The 21499-nt window shown below is 42.7% G+C and overlaps 1 protein-coding gene across 3 annotated transcripts in view; it reads left to right on the top strand.

The window, feature by feature from the left end:
• The window catches only part of TBX20 (T-box transcription factor 20), a 95305-nt gene extending 75003 nt beyond the window's left edge, over positions 1–20302 (top strand). For 2 of the 3 annotated variants that reach the window (XM_069215490.1, XM_069215492.1), the window contains exons 8-9: positions 10103–10215; positions 17734–20302. In XM_069215490.1, the coding sequence (XP_069071591.1) occupies positions 10103–10215; positions 17734–18074 (454 nt within the window). In that variant the 3' untranslated portion in view covers positions 18075–20302. The remainder of the gene's footprint in view (positions 1–10102; positions 10216–17733) is intronic. The other variant, XM_069215491.1, reaches the window with a different exon arrangement.
• The last annotated feature ends 1197 nt before the right edge of the window (positions 20303–21499 follow it).

Here is a 21499-nt window from a genome sequence, read left to right as displayed (position 1 = left end):
ATAGATAGATAGATAGATGGATCTAAAATTAAATTGTTCAGCTTCAACTAATGTTCACTAAAGCTGAGCCTAAATTCGATGTGTCCAGTTCAACCTTGATGTCCAATCTATCTAAATTTTGTATGTTCGTAATGATGCTCAACTACACTAAAAAATATGCTTTATTTGTAATAAGGTTACTTCCATATTTAGCAAACCCAACTGCTGAAATTGGGGTTTAGTTTTTTGGGGGATTTTCAATATGCAAGTGGCTCAAAGCCATCATCCAGTTGATTTGTCTTCTTGCACATGGCTGATTGATCATTTATATTTATTAAAGGTATTTATCAAAGGTATACATTTTTCCAATAAAGGTAAGCCATTAAAAAGACGAGCATTGTTAACATTTCAGAAGCTTGAATTCACTGACAGGAATGTTGAAACATTAACCTAGTCTTTCACAACCTGTGCATAATACCACTAGCATATCAGGTCATATTTCATAGATAATATATTGGGAGTGTTTTATATCAAAGAACACGCAGCTATTGGCCCCTGACATATCAACAAACAGGGAAGCGTGTATTCGTTTTATTTAGACATTTATCTGTCCCTCTCGCAACACTGATAATAACCAGGTCTTCCTGTGCCTAAAACAGAGAGGGTAAGGAAAATGGAAAATGATAAGGACTTTTATACTGCATTACTCATGCTGTGCCACTGTAAATAGATGATAATGTAATGTAAAAATATGAGGGTCGTTTCACAAAAAATAAGAAATGTTTGAGTGCTGATTATCCTCATAATCATAAACCCAACCCTACAGCAGCTTACTTTCTGATGTTAAAAATGTTTGTGTTCATAATTAGGGTTACATTGCAAATGCCTACGCTCTCTTTTTTGCTCCACTTGCAAAATATTTTTCAGATTAAAAAATCCCTTTGTCTAAACACCAAGAATATATGGCGGTGCTCGGGTGTGTTTTATACCAAATTTGAATACTTTAGTCTTTAATTTTATTTAGTCTATACTAAAAAGTGAAAATTGATGTGGAAACTACTAGGAAGGTTGATTAACGCATGCATTGCTTTTGGGTTACACTACCCTCCTAGCTAACGCTTGCTCTGCTCTAGGAGCCCTAACTTTGGCCTTAAGTCTAAATCTATGATTGCAGAATCGATCTTCTGTGGTGAATGGCTCATCCCAACCTAGTATGATTCGTGATCTCCATTGCACCGTCAGATATCACTTTTTCCTGGAAAAAAGGATGCTCCTTCACATTTCCAGGGTGTATAGGTTTGGGCTTTCTCAACGTGGAGTACTTTGAAATCTATGACTACCATAGATCTCCATAAAGTGCACACATTTATGCAAAATATCGGCTTATGTCTAATATGCTCAAATTTGAATATTTCTAAAGACTAGGGCCCTGTGCCGGTCTAATTTATCAGTACCTTTATTTCTTCAGCCTACTTCTTAAATGAAAACTCTCAAAACACCATTTTGGCTGTAATGATTAGATAAATCATTGTGCATGGAGTGGAGGAAGCAGCTCTCAGCATGATGCCAAGGAAAAATATGCATAACATATCCCAGCATACCTCTCCAGTTAAAGGATCAAATGAAAACTATAGCAGTTGTTACTCTTGACTCCGTTAACAAAACTGTTTTTATGAAGGTTTGACTTGCATCGTTGCTATTGATCAGAAGATAAAAAAGTATGGGTCATACATACATATACATGGAGTGTTTTTTCTGGAAGGCATGATGGGGAGTAGGTTTTCACTAATGCCTTTAGGTTAAGTGTTAAAACAGTCCTCTCTTTATTATGTTATAGGTATCAAATGTGGGTGACATTGTCTACCATTCAAGGCCGAGTAGCTGTCAAGCAGGCACACTATAGATTTCCGTAGGAGCATTTGCATGTATACTTTCTATAGGTCTTATTTTTTAGTGACAAGTATACTAGCTATATCTTATGCGTCGTCACACAGTAGCTGATGGGTTTACTGCCCTTTAGGTAACAAACGTGTCACATGTTTACAGTGATGGCACACGCTGTACACGAACAGCTATTATAAGTAGAACCAAGATGCATGAGATAGGACCCATGCAACCTGTTTTCCTGATGATTATTTCTCCTGGCTCCACCGTCTGTGCTGAATTTCAGAACAAGTGGAGGCAGTGGGGCTGTACAACATTTAAGACTACCCAATAAATTGTCTAGAAAGTGGCTGAGTGAGCTAGATGTCAGAACTGGCGGGATCAGTATGCTCCCGTGCACAGGAGTAAGATGTAAGCAGAGGTCACTTGCCAGCCTGTCACTGTAATAGGTGTACTCCTGAGGATGCACTGGAGATACGTTTGTACAACACTAGTATTTTGTGCCCAACTGGTTTAGTTACTTGCCAGTGGTTGCCATCTGGCAGCCATCCACATTAATGCAAAAACACAATGCTCTTCTCTATGGTTTGTAATTGAAAACCTGATGTACAAAGGGTAGATCACAAACAAGTCTGCGTTTCTTGCATACTGACTGATTTGCAACCTGCCCTTCATATTGGTATGCAGACTTAGTAGTAATCAGTCTCAGCACAAAATGCATATTTGCAAGAGGACCCAAAACTCTCACCCTCGTTTCCATGTATGATGATGTGGTACACATTTCTTTTATCCACTGCAAGCATCTGCAAATGCAGGAATGGAGAGAGATCAGATCTTCATCCCTTCTTTTGTATTCCTTGCATGTCACCATTTCTATTGAAGCTCTGTCTGTCTCCTAAAGAGACGATTATTTTTAAAAACTCTGCATGCAGGGAATTATTTAAGGGAAACATGCAGTAGTCATCGAGACCACTGCCTGCTCCCCCGATTTCCCTTCCACCATTCAGAAGGTGGAAGCTGTGCCTAGAAGGTGCCCTGGTGGGCAGCTTTCACTTCGCATAATAGTTACCATCCCATATCGAGTATTGCTCACTGCCTTGCAACTGTAATTGCAATCAGAAGGCATTGATACATATCACTTCAACTCAAATGGTGCTGAGTGGTGTCCATTTGACTCCCTCTCCTCTTCGCTCTTCGGAATGAGCCACAAAGGGTACTCTGTGAGTTTGAAGGACTTTTCTGACTCACAAAGTACTTTTAGTACGTGGCAACTTGTTCCTTTGTGGTTGCATGACCTGTGCTTTTACAAACTGCGGGGTTTGCAATAGCACTTCATACATCAGGTCCCTAATTATTAAAGATGTTCAAAACTATGAAGGAACACCTGGATCAAAAGGGATTTCAAACAGTCAATCAACATTTTTCATGGACCACATTCAGACGAACAAGACAACCACCTTGTTTCCAGCTGCCTGAGCAGCAATGAAGCCAGTTCAAAGCTGAATACATCACTGCTCGAATGCCCAGCATCTTTTCATCTTCCTAAACGAAAGTGACATGACATTGGCATCATGTAATTTTAAAAGAGTCTAGCAAGGATAACATCGGAGCAGATAAGTGTTGAGTAATGAGCATCGCAACCAGCCTGACAGTCCAAAGTATTTTTTATCAAACTGCATTTGGATGACTTCATCTTTTGCGAAAAGAATAAACTTGCATCCCTATCCCATAAAATTAAAATGGATCATTTAACAACACCAGAAATTAGATTCCATCCACAATTTCCATTTCTTAAGTATTTTAATGGACCAGAATCATAATACGGCAAATATTGATTTGTTATCTAATACAAATTTATAAAACAATCAGCATAAATCATTTAAATTATGTTATAGCTAAAGTGATATCCGCAAGGATTACTCTCTTAGTAAATGAACAGCTAATGCTTGAAACACTGTGCAGAAGCCTGAAATCAGTGAGTGACTCTTGTGTTCGTTATACAACTACACTGCAAAACAAATGTTTCAATGATCTACCAGAGAGTTTTTATTATATTCTATTTATAATGGGTTGTCTTTTTAGAGCAAACCAGTCCCTCAAGGGCAGTGGAGCACTCTACATAACAAGAGGGATACAGAAATGTAGCAAATAAATGATCTATTTCTAAACATTACAATGGTTGTACACGTTTTAATAGGTGGGCACCTCTATAATCAGTGATGAATGAATATTTACATGGAGGGCGTTATCAGGTTTCATTCACTTGCTCATAACTGCTTAAGAATTTCAGCATGCTGTAGACATACTGCAGAGATAGACAGAAATCTCTAGAAATGCTACCAAAGTGATCATCTTGACCTTGAGGGTGTAGTAAGTCCACGTTCGAAGATGTACATGGTCGTACTGGGACGCTGTCCTAATAAACCACAAACCTCCAATTGTTCAGAAAGCCCCCCAAAAACTCATTTCTTCAGAAAATGTTTTCCAGTCTAATCATATGTTTCTTCAGATTGTGTGCTGTGTTTCTGGTCTATTCTGATCTTAGGTTCCCCCGTTCTCCTCCCAAACCCTTGTATTAGGTAAAGTGTTCCATTGCTCTTACAGCTAGGTCTGCACTATATAAATACTTAAGTTAATGAATACAAAATGAATTACCCCTTAGAATCTTAGCTTTAAGGGATACTACAAGGGAAGAAAAGGCCATTTTGAACCATCACGCACTTCTCATTTTGTTTCTGGAGGAAGCCATCACTTTCTCTTATTCGCAGTAATGGCCTGTAATATGCAGGAGTGGTGGTGCAGGCACACATACGCACACTCTCTTCCACAAAACCACACACATCCACTCATCCACATGCACACCAACCATTTACAAGTGCCCACACATATATCCACCATTGAGAAGCACAAACACATATATGAAAATTCACAGCATGTATGTGTACATACATTAGTAAATGCATGCACACAATTAAACATTTAAAAAACTGCTTACCAGGCCACTGTTGTGACAGCAGGTCCAGCGGGTGGCAGGAAAGCAGAAGGCACTGGAAGGAGGTGGACCCTATGGAAAGAGAAGGGAAAATTGGAAGATCCAGATACCTCCTCTCATTGACTACCCTTTTCATGGGTCAGCTAATGAGAGAGGGACACTCCCCACATCCCCACAGAGTTAATTGGGTTAAGTGATAGTTACTCACCTCACCCCCACTCTGGGAATAGGCATTGTGATAGACAGTCAGCCCTGTGGGCTTCAGGCTTAAACCTAACGTGCCCAGGTCTGAGCCTTTTAGTGATGCTCACCTTTGTCATAAGGTTGAGGTTCACAAAATACTTTGTGGGGTTGATGAAATCACCACACCCTCAAAGCTGTGAAATCTTGAGCCCAGCAAAGCTTAACACGGGCTGTCAGATGTCTGTGCATTTTGCACATGTATAGAAACTGGCTGCCTGATGCTGGCATGGTCAGTGTCTAGAAGGACACTCATCATGCTTGCAAAAGGTAGTGGGGAGGGCCCCCTTACCCTTAATGATGGGCCATCACTGCTTACTGATGATAACAAATCATCAGATTACTGTGAATGGCTGTGGAAACAACATTCTTAATAATCAGCAGTAACAAAGCTAGTAAGGAACTTAGCCCTCAAGCAAGAGAAAAAGCGAAATCCCTGTCTTTATAGGCAACATGTGTGGTGATTTGAACACATAAAGACACATACACACACGCACACACACACACACACACACACACACACACACACTCATCATGCACAGTGATGTGATCAAAGATGGCATTTAATTTGTCATCAGTGATGTTACCAATGATGTTGTAGGACTTCATGAGTATTGTAATATGTGAGGTCATACGCAGTGCATGATGAGGGAGCAAGTTATAGTTACCTGAGCTGTGTTTTTTTAGTTTAGAATGTTTCGTTTTATCTGACATTTTCACATAACCATGCCCTCGCATTTGCCTTTCATATTTTCATTGAATTTCAAGTTTCTTTTTTTACATAATGTAAGATTTTATTACCATACCTAACTATGCCACTCCCCGGCTGTGCATGACCTTTAGCCATGCATGGTGTGAGGTTAGACACAGGATCTGGGCTGTGGTCGGTCCCTGCACGCACCCCCTCCCAGGCGACCAACCCTCCCAACCCCAACAGACACTGACCTCACTTTTTAAATTGTTTTCCCAATGCTGCAGGAGTCCAGAGGGCCATCCTGGCTCCATAGGAGTCCTGCAGGAATTTTGCAGGAGTCTAAGGGAAGCACTGGCTCTGGGGACTCACGATGGATAAAGAGACCCCCAAAATATTTTTTTTTCTGTAATTTGACCCCAGGAGGTTCCCACAGGGACCCAACCCCACACACACACAAGGGTCAGGGGGACAGGGTACCGGTGTCCTGACTCTTTTACCTTTATCTGAATCCTGTAATGGTGGTTGCAATAACTTTCTTCAGGTAGCGGACAACCAATCAGAGGGTGAGATCCCATGGGAGTGGGGAGGCTAATGGGAAAAGTAGCCTGCTCAGCCAATCAGATCATTCTATTTATTTAAAGTTAACTGCCCACAATCCACCTATTCAGAGATCTAAAAATGTTGAGCCTTAGTTCTATAAAAACAACTGAACAGACGTATACCAAATCACAAAAAGCACGCTTTATGAGTATAGATCTAGTTTTCTGCCACATTTCAAGTAATTCTGTTAAGACCTGAAACTATGTTTTTGGACCCTGTGTTTTCTTGGCCCCCACTTCACAAATCTTTCCAGGGAGGAGCCAAGGTGGATGAACGTGTTTTTTAAAACGTTTTGTCAGGATTCATCAAATTTATCAAAGTTATTAGCAAAACAAAAAAAAAGCAATTTCCTATGGTAGCGAGGTTCTAGCTAATTAGTGGCAACCGGGGTGTGTCCCAAGGGCTTCTGGGTAGATCTGATCCATTGACAGTGTATTGGCCTGCCAAGTACATGAGTTATCATCCTCACAGAATTAAATATGAAGTGTAAGGATCATAGACACAATTACACTTTGGCTCATTCATCCATTGATTCAATCATTCATGTGTTCACCATTCACTTGTTTCTTCATTTTTCCACCCACAGGTCCACCCACCAATAAATTAACAAATCATTCGGTTCATTTGGTTGTACATCCACCCCTCGTCTGTGGATATTTCTAAGATATCTATTATGAGCAATCCTTAAGGGCTGACCTGTGAAAAGCTGGGGTGATGTTTTTTTACTTTTAAAAAGACACAAGGCTGTGGGATAAATACAAATAGACATTACAGTGAGGCACTTAGCAGCTCTCTTTATTGCACAGTCCATAACCAAAGTGCCTCTCAGACTTTCAACATCCTGGTCCGCAGTGACAAGGATCATAAGTCTGAACCCCTGTCTACAAGTCAGTTCTCATTCATGTCCCAGCGAGGCTGCTCTTCTTCCTTTGTCCCTTAAATGGATGATCTATGCCGCTTTCTCCTTCACATCATACAGAGGCAGTAAATACATAACGTAAACAATGTGGCCTGTCCGCTTCGTAAAATCTTCTTGGAGATGGCCCTGATATGCCCACTGGTTTCAATCACTTAAGAGGCAACAATTGAATTAGCCCAGCCTCGGCGGAGGAGCTGTTATAGCTTACTGTCCACTTCCAGTCCTGACACAAGTAAATCACTCTGATAAGATCCTTCCCCTCCGGGACAGTGCGCGCCATGATTTCAGTGACATGCCAAGGGCGAAATGACTATCAAGGCCCTTGGAAGGAGCCGGCCATGATTCACATCTCTTCGGTGCGTTTCGACCTGCCCAGTGCCATTTGGCCTTCCAGAGGTCAGACCAGGTAATCTTAGGCGCCAATGAGCGATAAAGAAAGGCATCTGAACCCACACCATGGATCTGGGGTAACTGGGGCTAAAATGGAGTTTCATGAAAACATATTCAGGGGTCTTCAATGATGTCCGTTTTCATATAAAAAAATAATGTATTATCTATAGCTTCGAAGAGTTCGTTAGGGATCTCCGCAATGTTTTATTTGCATAATTGAACTAAATCATGTACTTGAACGGCATCCCATAGTGTGAGGATTCTAAGTCCATGCAGGTATGTTATATTATTTTCTGTGGGTTTGGGCGCATGTGTTTTTCAACAGAATGTGAGTATTATTCCTAGACGTACCGTCCGACGTTGTTTACATCAAACCATACTTAGTATAGCTATCGCTCTTTCTAAGATATATGTCACAATTAACATCTGAATGACTGGCTTTACTTCTCCTGAGCTCATTATGACAAGTTGCTTTTGTACAAAAATAGTGATTGGCTACAGGGCAGCACACGTTGCATTGAGGCCGCTTCAGAGCAACAGCTTGTTTACAGCCCAGAGCGAACGACAGACAGGGAAGTGTGTGGTACAAACATTTATTATACTGCATTGAACTTACTTTCTCTACTAGGGGTGTTGGAAGGCTTACCCGCATGGACAGTGAGATACATCATATAGGATTTGTGGTTGGAACTGAGTTGTTTTTTTGTTGTTTTGATCCTACTTTGGAAGTGTACTCATGTCATGACCACCAGGGTGCAGTTGTCGTGTTTTGGGCACATCAACTGGTGGTGTGAGGGTATGTAAGAGTTAGACATGTAAATTGTAATTGGCTGGCAATGTGTTAGCCTCGAGATATAAGTGATAAAGATTGATTAAGTGCAGTGGAGTCTCAAGATTCTTGTTTTTGAAGGACCACTGTATAAAAGGAAGGGCTGCCAAAAGATTCTCAAAGAAACAGCAATTCTCTTTAACTTTAGACATTCATGAAGAATAAGAATAAAAATGGACCGTGACTTCTTTCATTAAATGGTCATTCTTTTGCGCAATCCTACGGTGCATTTCTTTTTTTTAATTATACAAATTATAATTGTAATGAAGAATAAAACATATAGACAGCTACATTGCACCTGCCTAGCCATAGGGCCAGTAGGGCACTGTGTTCTTATACACCCAAAAAGTGGAGTGCCATGCTGCAACATGTGCAACGCAGAGATGGTGTCAAATTAATAATAAGATGGCTAAAGTGCAAGAATGGGAATTAGTGACATGAGCAATAGTCTTGCACCTTTTTGAAGGCAAGCATACTGCCTACTGCTCAACAGAAACATCCCAGGTAAAAGGAAGGAAGTGAAAGAGCAATCAAAACTGGCAAGGTGAGCAGAAACTACACAAGCATTAAGTGCCAAGGTTTCACCTACCCCTGCTGGGCAATGCGAACATTTCAAGGAGCAACTCATGCCCCCAAACCTCTTTCATGCTCCAAAGACTCCCAACCGCAGACGAGCACCAGTCGGGCAATCCCTATTTGGGTCGTGGCTCAGACCTTTGCCAGACTGGAACCCTGCACATGCAAGAGTGAGAGTCTAAGCACTTAGTAGGTTGCCAATTTTACTTATACCTTCCTTTAAATGCAATACTCACCTGTTTTACCAGTTCAGAATCAGTAATAGCATTTGTGAACATTGCTTATATGCACTCCTAATGTTTGCAGTTGTTTGGAAGTGAGGCCAAATATTGGAATAAAACATTGTTTGACCAAGATCTCGTAATGAGGCAGATACTGGAAGCAGGAGTATGACCAATCCCTTCTAATTCCGTTTAGGCCTTAGTCACAAAACAAAATGGTCACTATTCCAATATATCCCTACATTAGTTTTGTTATTACTGCCGCTAAAAGTATTTATGGCATCTTTTACACACAATAATTTTTACTTCGATTAAGTGGAGAGCAACTATCAATTTGGCAAGCATCTCATCATATTGTCTATTGTTGTGGTTGCCTATAGCTATGGATCTCTGAAACAGTAATTTTAATGTAAGGACCACGGACAGGGTCAGTGCTGACAAAATGCATTCATAGATCTGCTAGTCTGTCTATGTGAGTAGGCCAAACATTATTGTTCCCACCCAGCATTGTAAAAAAGGCATGGCTGGTAAGGGGTAAAACACTATTGATTGTATGGCCAGGGGCTCAAAGTAAACATGTGACCCTTGCTTACACCAACCTCGGCCACATACACAGCTTCTCAGCTGTTCTTTGTAGGCTTTATACAAACAGTGGGCCTGATCTTGACTCAGAATGAAACTGAACTTAAACTCAGTTGTATGAATATATTCAATTATGTAACAAGTGAAGAGATGGTTTGAGGAAACTTACTTTGAAGTGTATTTCCGTTCCTAACAGGGAAAGCGTGGAAAGCCTAATTCAGAAGCATTCTTATGCACGGTCACCCATCAGGACATATGGAGCAGAAGAGGACATGATGGGCGAAGAGAGCCAAGCAGCACAGAGCAGAGGTAAGAATGAAGGCCAGGCAACTGATTGGTGAATCGAAGAAAGCAAGCTGAATGTAGCATTTAAGTGGAGTGCCTTTTTACACAAATTGCACATGGCGTCAGTGGACCTAAAGCATTCTCACTTTCTCTGGAAGACTATCACAGTCGTTGAGACAAACACCCCCACTGTCTCTTGGGAGAGTCTGCAGTTGTGGTGGCGTGGTTCTTTGAAGTGCCAGACTGTCCATTTCCTGACGTCCCACGCATCACTTCCATGCTTGGAACTCTGATTACGTCTCTGCCTGTCAATTCCATATGTTCCCTGGCAGATCATTACATTCCTTCCATGTGACCATTCCCAAGGAAGATGATAGTCTAATTAGAAATTATGTGTCACTTGGTGTATGCGATTTATTTGTAGGCCCTTTGTAGACCTTCCCCACCGGTTCCTTGATTCCCTTTACTTACAACCCTTTTAATCAAGTCTCTGTTTCTCCCCTTCTGCGTTGCCATTATATTACTATCACCCTACCATGAAACTTCAGCACCATCATAGCCCAACAAAATCACTTATCGATTAACACGTGAGCCCTTATCTCTTACCTCAACATAGTCCATTTGCCTAATATTATGACATCCCTTTCCTGTCAGCTCTATGTGACACATCAATATCAGCCTGTTATACAATAACTCTTTGAGCTAGAATAGCGCTTCTCTGATAGAATGCTAAACAACTGTCAGCCAACCCGACAGATTTTTTAATACTCCACTCTACCATCCTCAGATCAGAGCAGGATATCATGTTCCTCTCAGCCAATGAGAGCACCTATGTACGGGTACAGTCAGTTGCTTAATTGTCTTCTCATTTCAACACGAAGTTCAGTTTCTGACAATTGAATCGTTTCTGTTTCAGACTATTATTTTGCTTCTCAATCAATTCATTTTCAGTATGACCACTTCAAGTGACTTTATTTTCTCAACATATTGAAATCTAACTTTTAAGTTTATTCTCAGTGGCTACATTACCATGGATCTCGGAGTGTTCTCCTCATAGTGTCTTCTCAATCAAACGACTTTACTTCTTTTATTGTGGCTTTACAAGCCACTTCACCCGCAGATCTGAATAACATTAACCACAAAAAATCAATGCATTAGAAGTACATTATGTAGGACGAAATACAAAAGCGAAATGAAATACATTTATGGTCAGGCAAAAGTTTTCCCATTGCCCACGAAGATGGTAATCTCTAACTTGACTTCGCCCCTAGCAACGCTAAATCATCTGGACCACTATGGGCTAGGATTTACTCCCAGATTACGTTTTGAGGGTGGGAAATCTTGAATAAGGAAATCTGTGGCAACCAGCTGCAAACCTTGCCACAAAGGATCTTGGTGTAAGATAGGTAGCATGGGAAGACGTATGGGGGCAAGGCAACAGTGGCAGAGATGGCGGCGCGGTAGTTCGAGGGGTGGTGGATCTCTAGAGGGCAAACAGGGGGCAATGCAGAGGCAAGTCTCAGGACTTTCTTCAGGATGAGGCACACTAGGTGCCCTGTGCAATCCTCCTGTGCAGTGGGAAAGGCATCCCCATAGAATCAAGGCTCAGTAAAGTTGCCATTATTTTTAGACTTCATATGTTTTACATCTTGTGCTCTGTTAGGAACTGTAAATCTATGTTGTTTTTTCCTGGACCTCTCTCCTGTACGGTGACACACTTTCCGCTCTAACTGCACCAGGATACCCTCACTTGGAGGACAGCCACACTTTACATTTTTCTTAACATAGCATAACTACGTAAAGTCTACAGAAGAAAACTACAAGGTTGTAACTTTGCAACTTCCCTCACTGTAGAGAGCATAGAGTGAGTGAATTTTCAGGTGTAGAAATTGAGTTTGCTCTATAAGGACGAGCCAGCAATAAATAGCTGATTTGGGTTAAAACTGAAAGAGAACTGGAACATGGCTTTGCATATGTTCAACACAGAATGACAAGACAGAGAAAGGGTGACTTTGAGGCTTTGGTAGGATGGTTTCATTGTCAAGGAGATGTTGTATATGATCAAGACATGCAGTTCTTTAAAATGGCCCAAAACAAGTCAACCTGAAGGCAAGCTATAAGAGCATGGGATCCTTTACAAAAAAAGATACACCTGAATTAAGGACATACATGTGGAGCAAATCTAGCAAAAGGACAAGAAGAGAGGAACTGTTGTACAGATGTGATAGAATTTATGCTTGATAACTAGTTTAGTGATGCCTCTTTATCTGTGAACCTTAAATTGGCAGATGTGTGTAGTGCTATAGATATGAATAAATGAAAAATAAAGGCACGAACGGGGCAAAGACAAACGGAAGAATCACAGGGTGATGAAAATGATATCGTAGTGTGGAGGACATATAAAGGGGATAAAAGCAATTAGAAAATAATCTATCTTGTTTTATAATGTAAGCAGGGAAAGTGGATTGATATATTATTCATTTCATTTCATTAGTCATATTTATTCTTTCACAGAAAACAGCAAGCGCAGGGTTTGGTTCACTGCCAAGAATTATATTGGTGAAGTCTTTAGAAGATTTGAGATCCACTGACATCTACATTTTCTACATAACCTCAACTGTTAGTTCTCTTTTAGTGATGCTGAGAACGTGTAACATTAAACAAACAACATTTTAGCAAAGAATGTAAAACTACCATTTGCCAATAATTTACGCCTTTAAATGTGTGTATGGAATCTCAGTGAATTAGCCCTGGGTAATTGCTGGCAGTATTATACCATCACATTAATCCTAAACCTTTTGGAGTTAATCCTTGGCCAATCTTGAGAAAGTTTAAGTATGGTGTATATGGATAGTTCTCTTTTCACTCAAAGGCCATGTTCTTGAAAAGAAAGAGCATATTTCATAGTAGGTTATTCCTTGTTGAGCATCCTGCCAAGAACGTATGTTGAGTGAAAATGGGCCTTTTCACTGCTATGGGGTTCGCAATCCACAGCGACCCCAAGACCACCCCAAGACCACCCTCAGAGGCACCCTCATGTACAGACCACCAGGACCACGCACTAAGTTCAGCGAAGACATCGCAGACTTCGTCAGCCCACACGCACTCCCGTCCACCGACTACATCCTCCTAGGGGACCTCAACTTCCACCTGGAGAACCACACCGACAACAACACCACCGCCTTACTGGACAACCTCGCCAACCTGGGACTGAAACAGCTAGTCAACACCCCCACCCACTACGCCGGAGACACGCTCGACCCCATCTTCTCCTCCAGCAAACACATCTCTTTCAGCCACACCACCGTACTTGCCTGGTCAGACCACAGCTGTGTTCACTTCAGCTTCAAGAAGACCACCATGCGCCACCACACCCAGCAACCACCAAGAAGACAATGGAATCGAATCACCACGGAACAACTCACATCGACCCTCTCCCAGAACCAACCCACCAGCACCACAGACCCCAACGAAGCCGCCAACAACCTGACGAGCTGGATCTCCTACTGCACCAACCTCCGGGCCCCCCTGAAGACCCAAGCAAACACCAACAACCACAAGAAAAACTCCTGGTTTACCCCTGACCTCAAGGACTCCAAAAAAGAATGCCGCACCCTCGAGAAGACTTGACGCCTCAACCAGACCGAAGAGAACATGTCTGCTCTCAAGAACGCCACCCGCCAACACCACCAACGCCTCTGCGCCGCACGAAAATCAGCCTTCTAGAACAGACTAGACAACAATGCCCACAACAGCAAGGAACTATTTGGCATCGTCAAAGAACTCTCCAACCCCGACGCAGAAAACAACTCCATCCCTCCCTCACAGGACCTCTGCGACTCCCTCGCAGCCTTCTTCCACCACAAGATCACCGACATCTACAACAGCTTCACCACTACCAACACGAACCCACCACTGGAACCCGCCACCGACAACACCACCATCCTCACCTGGAACCCAACCACCACCGAGGAAACCACCCGCATCATGAACTCCATCCACTCAGGATCACCATCCGACCCCTGCCCGCACCACATCTTCAACAAAGCCGACAACATCATCGCACCCCACCTCCGAGACGTCATCAACGCGTCTTTTACCACCGCCACCTTCCCGGAGAACTGGAAACACGCCGAAATCAACGCCCTCCTAAAAAAACCAACAGCAGACCCCACCGAACTCAAAAACTTCCGGCCCATCTCGCTCCTACCGTTCCCCGCCAAAGTGATTGAGAAAATCGTCAACGCTCAACTCACCACCGCCCTGGAAACCAACGACTCTCTCGACCCCTCACAGTTCGGCTTCAGAGCTAATCACAGCACCGAGACCGCCCTCATCGCAGCCACGGACGACATCAGATCCCTGACCAACAAAGGAGAAACTGTGGCCCTCATCCTCCTGGACCTCTCTGCAGCCTTCGACACGGTATGCCACCGTACCCTGATACGCCGCCTCAGCAACGCCGGCATCAGAGGCAAGGCCCTGGAATGGATCATCTCCTTCCTCTCCGGAAGAACTCAGAGAGTCCGCCTCCCCCCCTTCAGATCCACAGCCACGGAGATCATCTGCGGCGTCCCCCAAGGATCCTCCCTCAGCCCTACCCTTTTCAACATCTACATGACCCCCCTGGCGAACATCGCACGAAAACACGGACTCAACCTCATATCCTATGCCGACGACACCCAGCTCATCTTATCCCTCACCAACAACCCCACCTCAGCAAGAGCCAGACTACACGAAGGCATGAAGGAAGTAGCGAACTGGATGACAGACAGCCGGCTTAAACTGAATACAGAGAAGACGGAGGTCCTCATCCTCGGCCCTACAGCAACCGCCTGGGACGACTCCTGGTGGCCTCCCGCCCTAGGCAGCACTCCCCAACCCACCGACCACGCACGGAACCTCGGCTTCATCCTGGACTCTTCCCTCTCCATGACCAGACAGGTCAACTCGGTGACCTCGGCATGCTTCAACACCCTCCTAATGCTCCGCAAGATCTTCCGCTGGATCCCCACCGACACCAGGAAGACCGTCACCCACGCCCTCGTCACCAGTCGCTTGGACTATGGGAACGCTCTGTATGCCGGCATCACCATCAAGCTGCAGAGGAAACTTCAACAAATCCAGAACGCTGCCGCACGACTCATCCTTAACATACCCCGCCACCACCACATCTCCGGACACCTGAAGAAACTTCACTGGCTACCAGTCAACAAGAGGATCACCTTCAGACTCCTCACCCACGCACACAAAGCCCTGCACAACCTCGGACCAAAACTCATCAACCACCGCGTCTCCTTTTACACTCCTCCGCGCACCCTACGCTCGACCGGAAAAGCCCTGGCAGCCGTACCCCGCATCCGCAAAGCCACCGCCGGAGGAAGATCCTTTTCTTTCCTGGCAGCGAAGACCTGGAACTCTCTTCCCAGCCATCTTCGCGCCATACAGGACCACCTCTCCTTCAGAAGGCAGCTCAAGACCTGGCTCTTCGAGCACTGACATCCCCCTCCCCCCCAGCGCCTTGAGACCCTTACGGGTGAGTAGCGCGCTTTATAAATGTGATTGATTGATTGATTGATATGCTCGACTTTAAACAATGTTGTTCTTGGGTCCCGATGTAATGGACGACGTGAGGTTTATAGTCTTGCAAAAGTAGGACCCTACTACCACCTTTTCTGTGGTGTTAATAAAATTAAAGACAGCTCATTCTGGGTGGTTGATCAGGGCAGAACAGGTGACTGAGAGCTAAGCCACGAGTTGCTATCTGGATTAAGTATAAATCCTTAAAAATCTGAAAGATGTTTTATGGGAGCCCCATACAGGGCTGGAACAGTGAAGTAACATGGTTTCATAATTTCATTCTGCAAATAAGGCGAGCTATATACTTAGCACCTCCTTTCTGAGGATCTCAAATTGTAGATATGTAGGCTGAATCAAATGCCTTAGTGTACTCCAAGCAGGACATTACGTTTGTGAGGACCAGAAAGATGTGTTGCTTTGGTGGGGCAGTTTATGGAAAGCATCATTGACTAAACAAAGATATGATGGTCACAAGAGTAACACAAGTTAAGCCTAGTTAAATGTAAAATGTAACACCTAAAGTACACATCTTCTGAAAAGATAAATGAGGGTTAACTGAAGGGAATAGCCACTCCAATGAGGGAGGGGAAGGGCCAACTGGACATAATAGGAAAGCTTGTCTTTTGTGTATACAGGCATAGCAACTCAATGTCATTGCTATTAGTGTGTAACCTTAGCTGTACATGTGAGATGCTTCAGAGTCATATATGAAACTGAAGGGACAAGAGAATGAGTGAGTGAGTGAGTGACATTGTTAGTTGTGCTTTGCCGGAGGATGTAGAGGGGCAGACATGACGGGTGACTGCCTCCTAAGATAATGTAGTTTAGAGCCAATGAAGGGCCAAAGCTGTTTACTTTCATTTACCTTCTTTGAGGTACAACCTGAACTGAGGATACACAAGGATGTCCGACCATTGATTTCAAGTTTCTGCAATGAATGCATGTTCTGTTTCTGGCTGAGAAGTATTTCTGGTAAACCTGTCAGGCATTTTAATGTTCGTCTTTTGTGTTAAAACAAACAAAGTCAAAGGCCAACTTACTTTTACATTACAAGAAATGTTGTTTTCGCTTTATGGCAGCAAATGATCTCTTGTCCCACATGCAGTGCATTTGTAGTAATCAAAGTCGATTACCTTAGTTAGAGCTTCATGTAGAGATGTTCATGAATACTTGATCTTCATATCATTTGTGAGGTGCCATTTATTTTTATATATAAATATTTAAGTCACGACATAAAAAAGATACTTATTACAAGTGCAGGTTCTAATCACCTGTTCGTAATAGAGTTAACATTAATTTTCACTATAAGCATACCACTGATTAACAGTTTGAGAAGAAGTGTTATGTAAATGTAACTTTTATGTTTCCAAACCAAAGGCCTCATTATGACTTTGGGGATCTCACCACTGTCATGCAGGTGGCGTTCTCCCTCCCCCATTGTATTACAATGTTCCTGCTGGGCTGAGCGGCGAGAACATTGTATTATGACGTTCCTGTCAGGCTGACTGGCGGGAACAGTGCTTCGGCATTGGCCTCGACATGGGCATGGGTAGTGCAGGGGCCCCCCTGTGGCCCCCAGCACTGGCTTACTGCCAGCCTTTCCATGGCACAGTACCCTCCACAGAGAGGCTGGCGGTAACTGGGGTTGTGATCAGAATGGCAGCGCTGAGTTCAGCACTGCAGTGGTTGATCACAACCCCGATCACCGTCACCCCTTCAGGAACCATGCGTTCTGTGGAGATGGCGGTCCCCTGGCAGTCCGACCACCAGGGTCATAACGTGGTGGTCAGACCGCCTGGAGTGCGGCAGTCCGACCATCACCACAAGTCTGGCGGCCTTCGGATCACCAGACTCGTAATGACCCCTAAGTCTCATACTAGCACCTCTATTTTGTGGCTAGGTTATCTGAATAGTTAATGTTTTAAGCAATAGTTTTATAAAGTGTCATTTTTTTCTTCACAGGATCAGCATTTACAACATCAGATAACCTATCTCTCAGCTCCTGGGTCTCAACTTCATCAGGCTTTTCTGGGTTCCAGCACCCCCAATCCTTGGCTGCCCTTGGCACTAGCACTGCATCCATTGCCACACCGATCCCTCACCCCATCCAAGGGTCCTTGCCACCCTATAGTCGGCTAGGAATGCCGATCACCCCCTCAGCTCTCGCCAGCTCCATGCAAGGAAGTGGGCCAGCATTCCCGTCATTCCACATGCCCAGGTACCACCATTACTTCCAACAGGGTCCATACGCAGCCATTCAAGGACTGCGTCACTCCTCTGCAGTGATGACGCCATTTGTATGACTGGCATAGGAAAAAACAGGGCTTATTACCTGTACATTGGACACTCTTGGACTGACAGGACCTTTGATGGAGGAAACTGGATTCTTAATAAACCTCATCCCACATAATATATCACAGAAGGGATCCCTCTGTCAAGGCGAGGCAACGGGGCAGCATAAGGAAGAGGAAGAAATTAAGCCGCTTGGACATGCAGGCACTTCGTCTGCTCAACAATATAAACTGCAAACTTTACAAATGGATGCAAACAAAATGTGGATTGACTCTGATGTGCAACGAAACTTGGTAAAGTGAAATGTTTCACTGCTTGAGACATTAGTAGATAATCTGAGGATTAATTTTGGCATATGGAAAATCATTATCGAAGAGGAAATAGCCACTTATATTTCATTTTACTTCACTTCACTTCACCATACATGTCCCACCAGTATGAAAAGCTTGGTTGGTAGTACCTGAGCATGTTTCGACTGCTTTGACTTGAGTATTTTATGTCAGCTTGTTTGTGCTTTAAAAAGCAGAGGCCAAGTCGAGATTCTTGAAGGATACCCGGAGCAAACTGATTCAAATGTGTTTGTATGTATTTAATGGTAATTGTATCTTGCCTTACACTCCAGTAGGAGAGTTTGCACTAGTCTATTATTGCTCGAGACTTGTTCTTAAGGAATTCCTAAGGAATAGATGCTGTGCTATGGATAAGCCAGTCTATCAGTATCATTTCATTTTATTGGCAGAACGATTTGGAGTCACTGCAGAGAGGTTGGAGCAGAAACAGCTTTGAGAACACAGGTTAGATCGGGTTGTTATATGGCAATGCCTGACATATTCATATCATGTCAAGCTTATGTCTTTGGAGGACCCTCACCTTCAGGTGCACTAAGCTTCCACACTAGTAAAATTTCCTTTTGCTGTTGAAATTAATGCAAGTACAGATGTAAGTGGACAGTCTGAAATCTCTTTTCATGATGCCGGAAAAGTAGTCAGCCGATGTCCCTCTGGAGTCGAAGAAACGAGAACAGTGCCATTCTGAGCGCATTTCCTGACAGCAGCCCTTATGCATCTCTGGGACTCCATATTAACATTACTGAGCTGCTCTTTGTTTGTATGATGCAACAAACTGTGCAAGATGAAACATTACAACGGCCAGTAATCACAATTAGTTTACCACGCAGGGAAGCAGTCTCTTTTCTAAAGGCACTGTTTAAGCCATCATGGTGTACAGTGTCCTCGAACTGACCTATTTACACTGACTGAGGCTGCGAGCCAAAATCTAACTTTGTGTGTAAATTGATGAATATGTGTGATTGGTCTCTATTCCTAGTCTTGATGAACCACAATGAGACATATTGCCCTATCTATGTGTGATAGAGCAGTAGACTAACTCTAGGGGTTATAATCTTTCAATTTTGGAAGCATTCTCCCATTTGGAGGAATTATATAATTAGAAGTTATGTCCTCGTGCAAAAATTATAAATATATATTGGTACGTGTTAAAAATCTGAAAACTCTTTCCCCTTTGTGGGTAAGGGTTACATTCTGACAAAACCTTTGGACCCTAAAATTGGGTTAACTGTGACGTTGCCATGATGGCGTCTTGTCCTAATGAATACCTAAAATGTCACATTTCTACTGTTTGTGGTATATATATCTTGCAAAACTACCTTCAGCAGTGCTGTATATGTTTTATGATTGCACGATTGCGATGATTTGTGAAGTAACTTCTTGCTGTTGTCATATCTGGTTTAAATAGCTGGCGATGCCTTTTTTGGGGAAGGGGAAAACTGGATATAGCCTGTTCTTTAAGTAGAATTTGCAGCAGATCTGAATATTTGCTGTGTTCATATGTTGTCAGGCAATTGTGTTGGCACAGTCACTGTGTAATGAAGTGTTATAAAATGAAGTTTTACGAAATTTTTAAATACAAGCATAAAAAACTATGAAGAACATCCAATGAAAAGTTTCTCGTTAAGTGCAATATATTTATTTCTGCTACAAATGTTATACCAACATTATGTGATAATTGACTCATTACATTCTAATGTTATTTGTAAACCGTATAATATATAAATATATATATAAATATATATGCATGTTTATTTGCATCTATATTTCTATATATATACACATATATATACATAAACACAAAAATATTGTAAATAAATCAAAACGTTGATATTCTTTTTCTTCATTAAAAAATCTGTGTGTTTTGATATAATCTCACCTTTTTTTTTCTCTAAATGAAAAGTCTGTTTTTTATTTACTTTTGGTTAAACCACACAATACAACAGATTTCTGTACGAGAGTCTACATGTGATACCTATTCATTCAACCAAGGGGACCTAATTTTGATTTGTCAAATTAATTTTTGAATGAGTAATGAAATAGTCAATACGAATCAATAGGGACTCAATTGATCAATATCGGGATTAAAATACAATTAAACATCTCTAATGCCACTGTATGCAAATGTTGAAACTCGCAGAAGAATGTCCTTTTAATTGACCTATATTTAAAATTATACGGTATAATGTACAGTATAATGAGTCTCCCCCATTTTGAATTTCTCTCTCTGAAAAGCTCAGGTTAAAATCTTTTCGTAACAGCTATCTAACTCTAAATATGCCCGAAAAAAGCATTCTGAATGAGTACACCGGGTCCACTTAAAATATCTGCTCAGTGAAAGAAAACTGTTAGACTTGAACTACAATTGCATCGACAGTTGATAACATCCACAGTTCCATCTCTGAAAAGCAGGGCTCAGTTTGAAGTTTCGAATCTGTGGGTATTAACCAGCAGAGCAAAGGGAATGTTATGAATTTTACCGCCAAATAGTTACTGAACTTTCATAATCCTAGGTAAAATGAAAGGTAGTATGCGAGGCGTTTAACTTCTCTCACATCAAAATTATTGAAGGTGTTTCAATTTACACGTTCTACTTACTTTTCAATGCACAATTATCACATTTTCAACTGAAAATACGTTAGCAAGATTTGGCACACTGCAGTGGCGTAACGAAACTTGAGGGGGTCACCAGCAAAGTACAGGGAGGGGCCCGCTTACAGATTCCCAGGCGTTCTCAGGCCAGGATACTTGGCTGAGGGCCCTAGAGCTCCTCCCCTACAGTTCGGTGGCTGCAGGGGCTAATGTTACACCACGGGAACACTGCTTTTAATGAACTATGGCTCTCTTGAGGGCAGCGCATGGCCAGTTGACAAGATGGCCACCTCCTAGTGTTCTCCTGCGTGTGGGCTTCGTCCCTTCAGCTGATTGTGGAAGAGCTGGTAGCCCAAATACGACTGCTAAGAATGTAGATTCAGTGGCAGAATGAGGTAGATCAACAAAGACACATTTTTGAAGGTGAAGCGGAGCCGGCTGCTCTCAGGGCTGTGTCATCTGCATAGCAGTGACACTGCCTGAGTCTGGGATCAGAG

Source organism: Pleurodeles waltl, chromosome 2_1 (genome assembly GCF_031143425.1).
Source record: "Pleurodeles waltl isolate 20211129_DDA chromosome 2_1, aPleWal1.hap1.20221129, whole genome shotgun sequence".
In the NCBI taxonomy this organism is placed as follows: domain Eukaryota; kingdom Metazoa; phylum Chordata; class Amphibia; order Caudata; family Salamandridae; genus Pleurodeles; species Pleurodeles waltl.
This window is presented reverse-complemented; position numbering and strand designations above follow the sequence as displayed.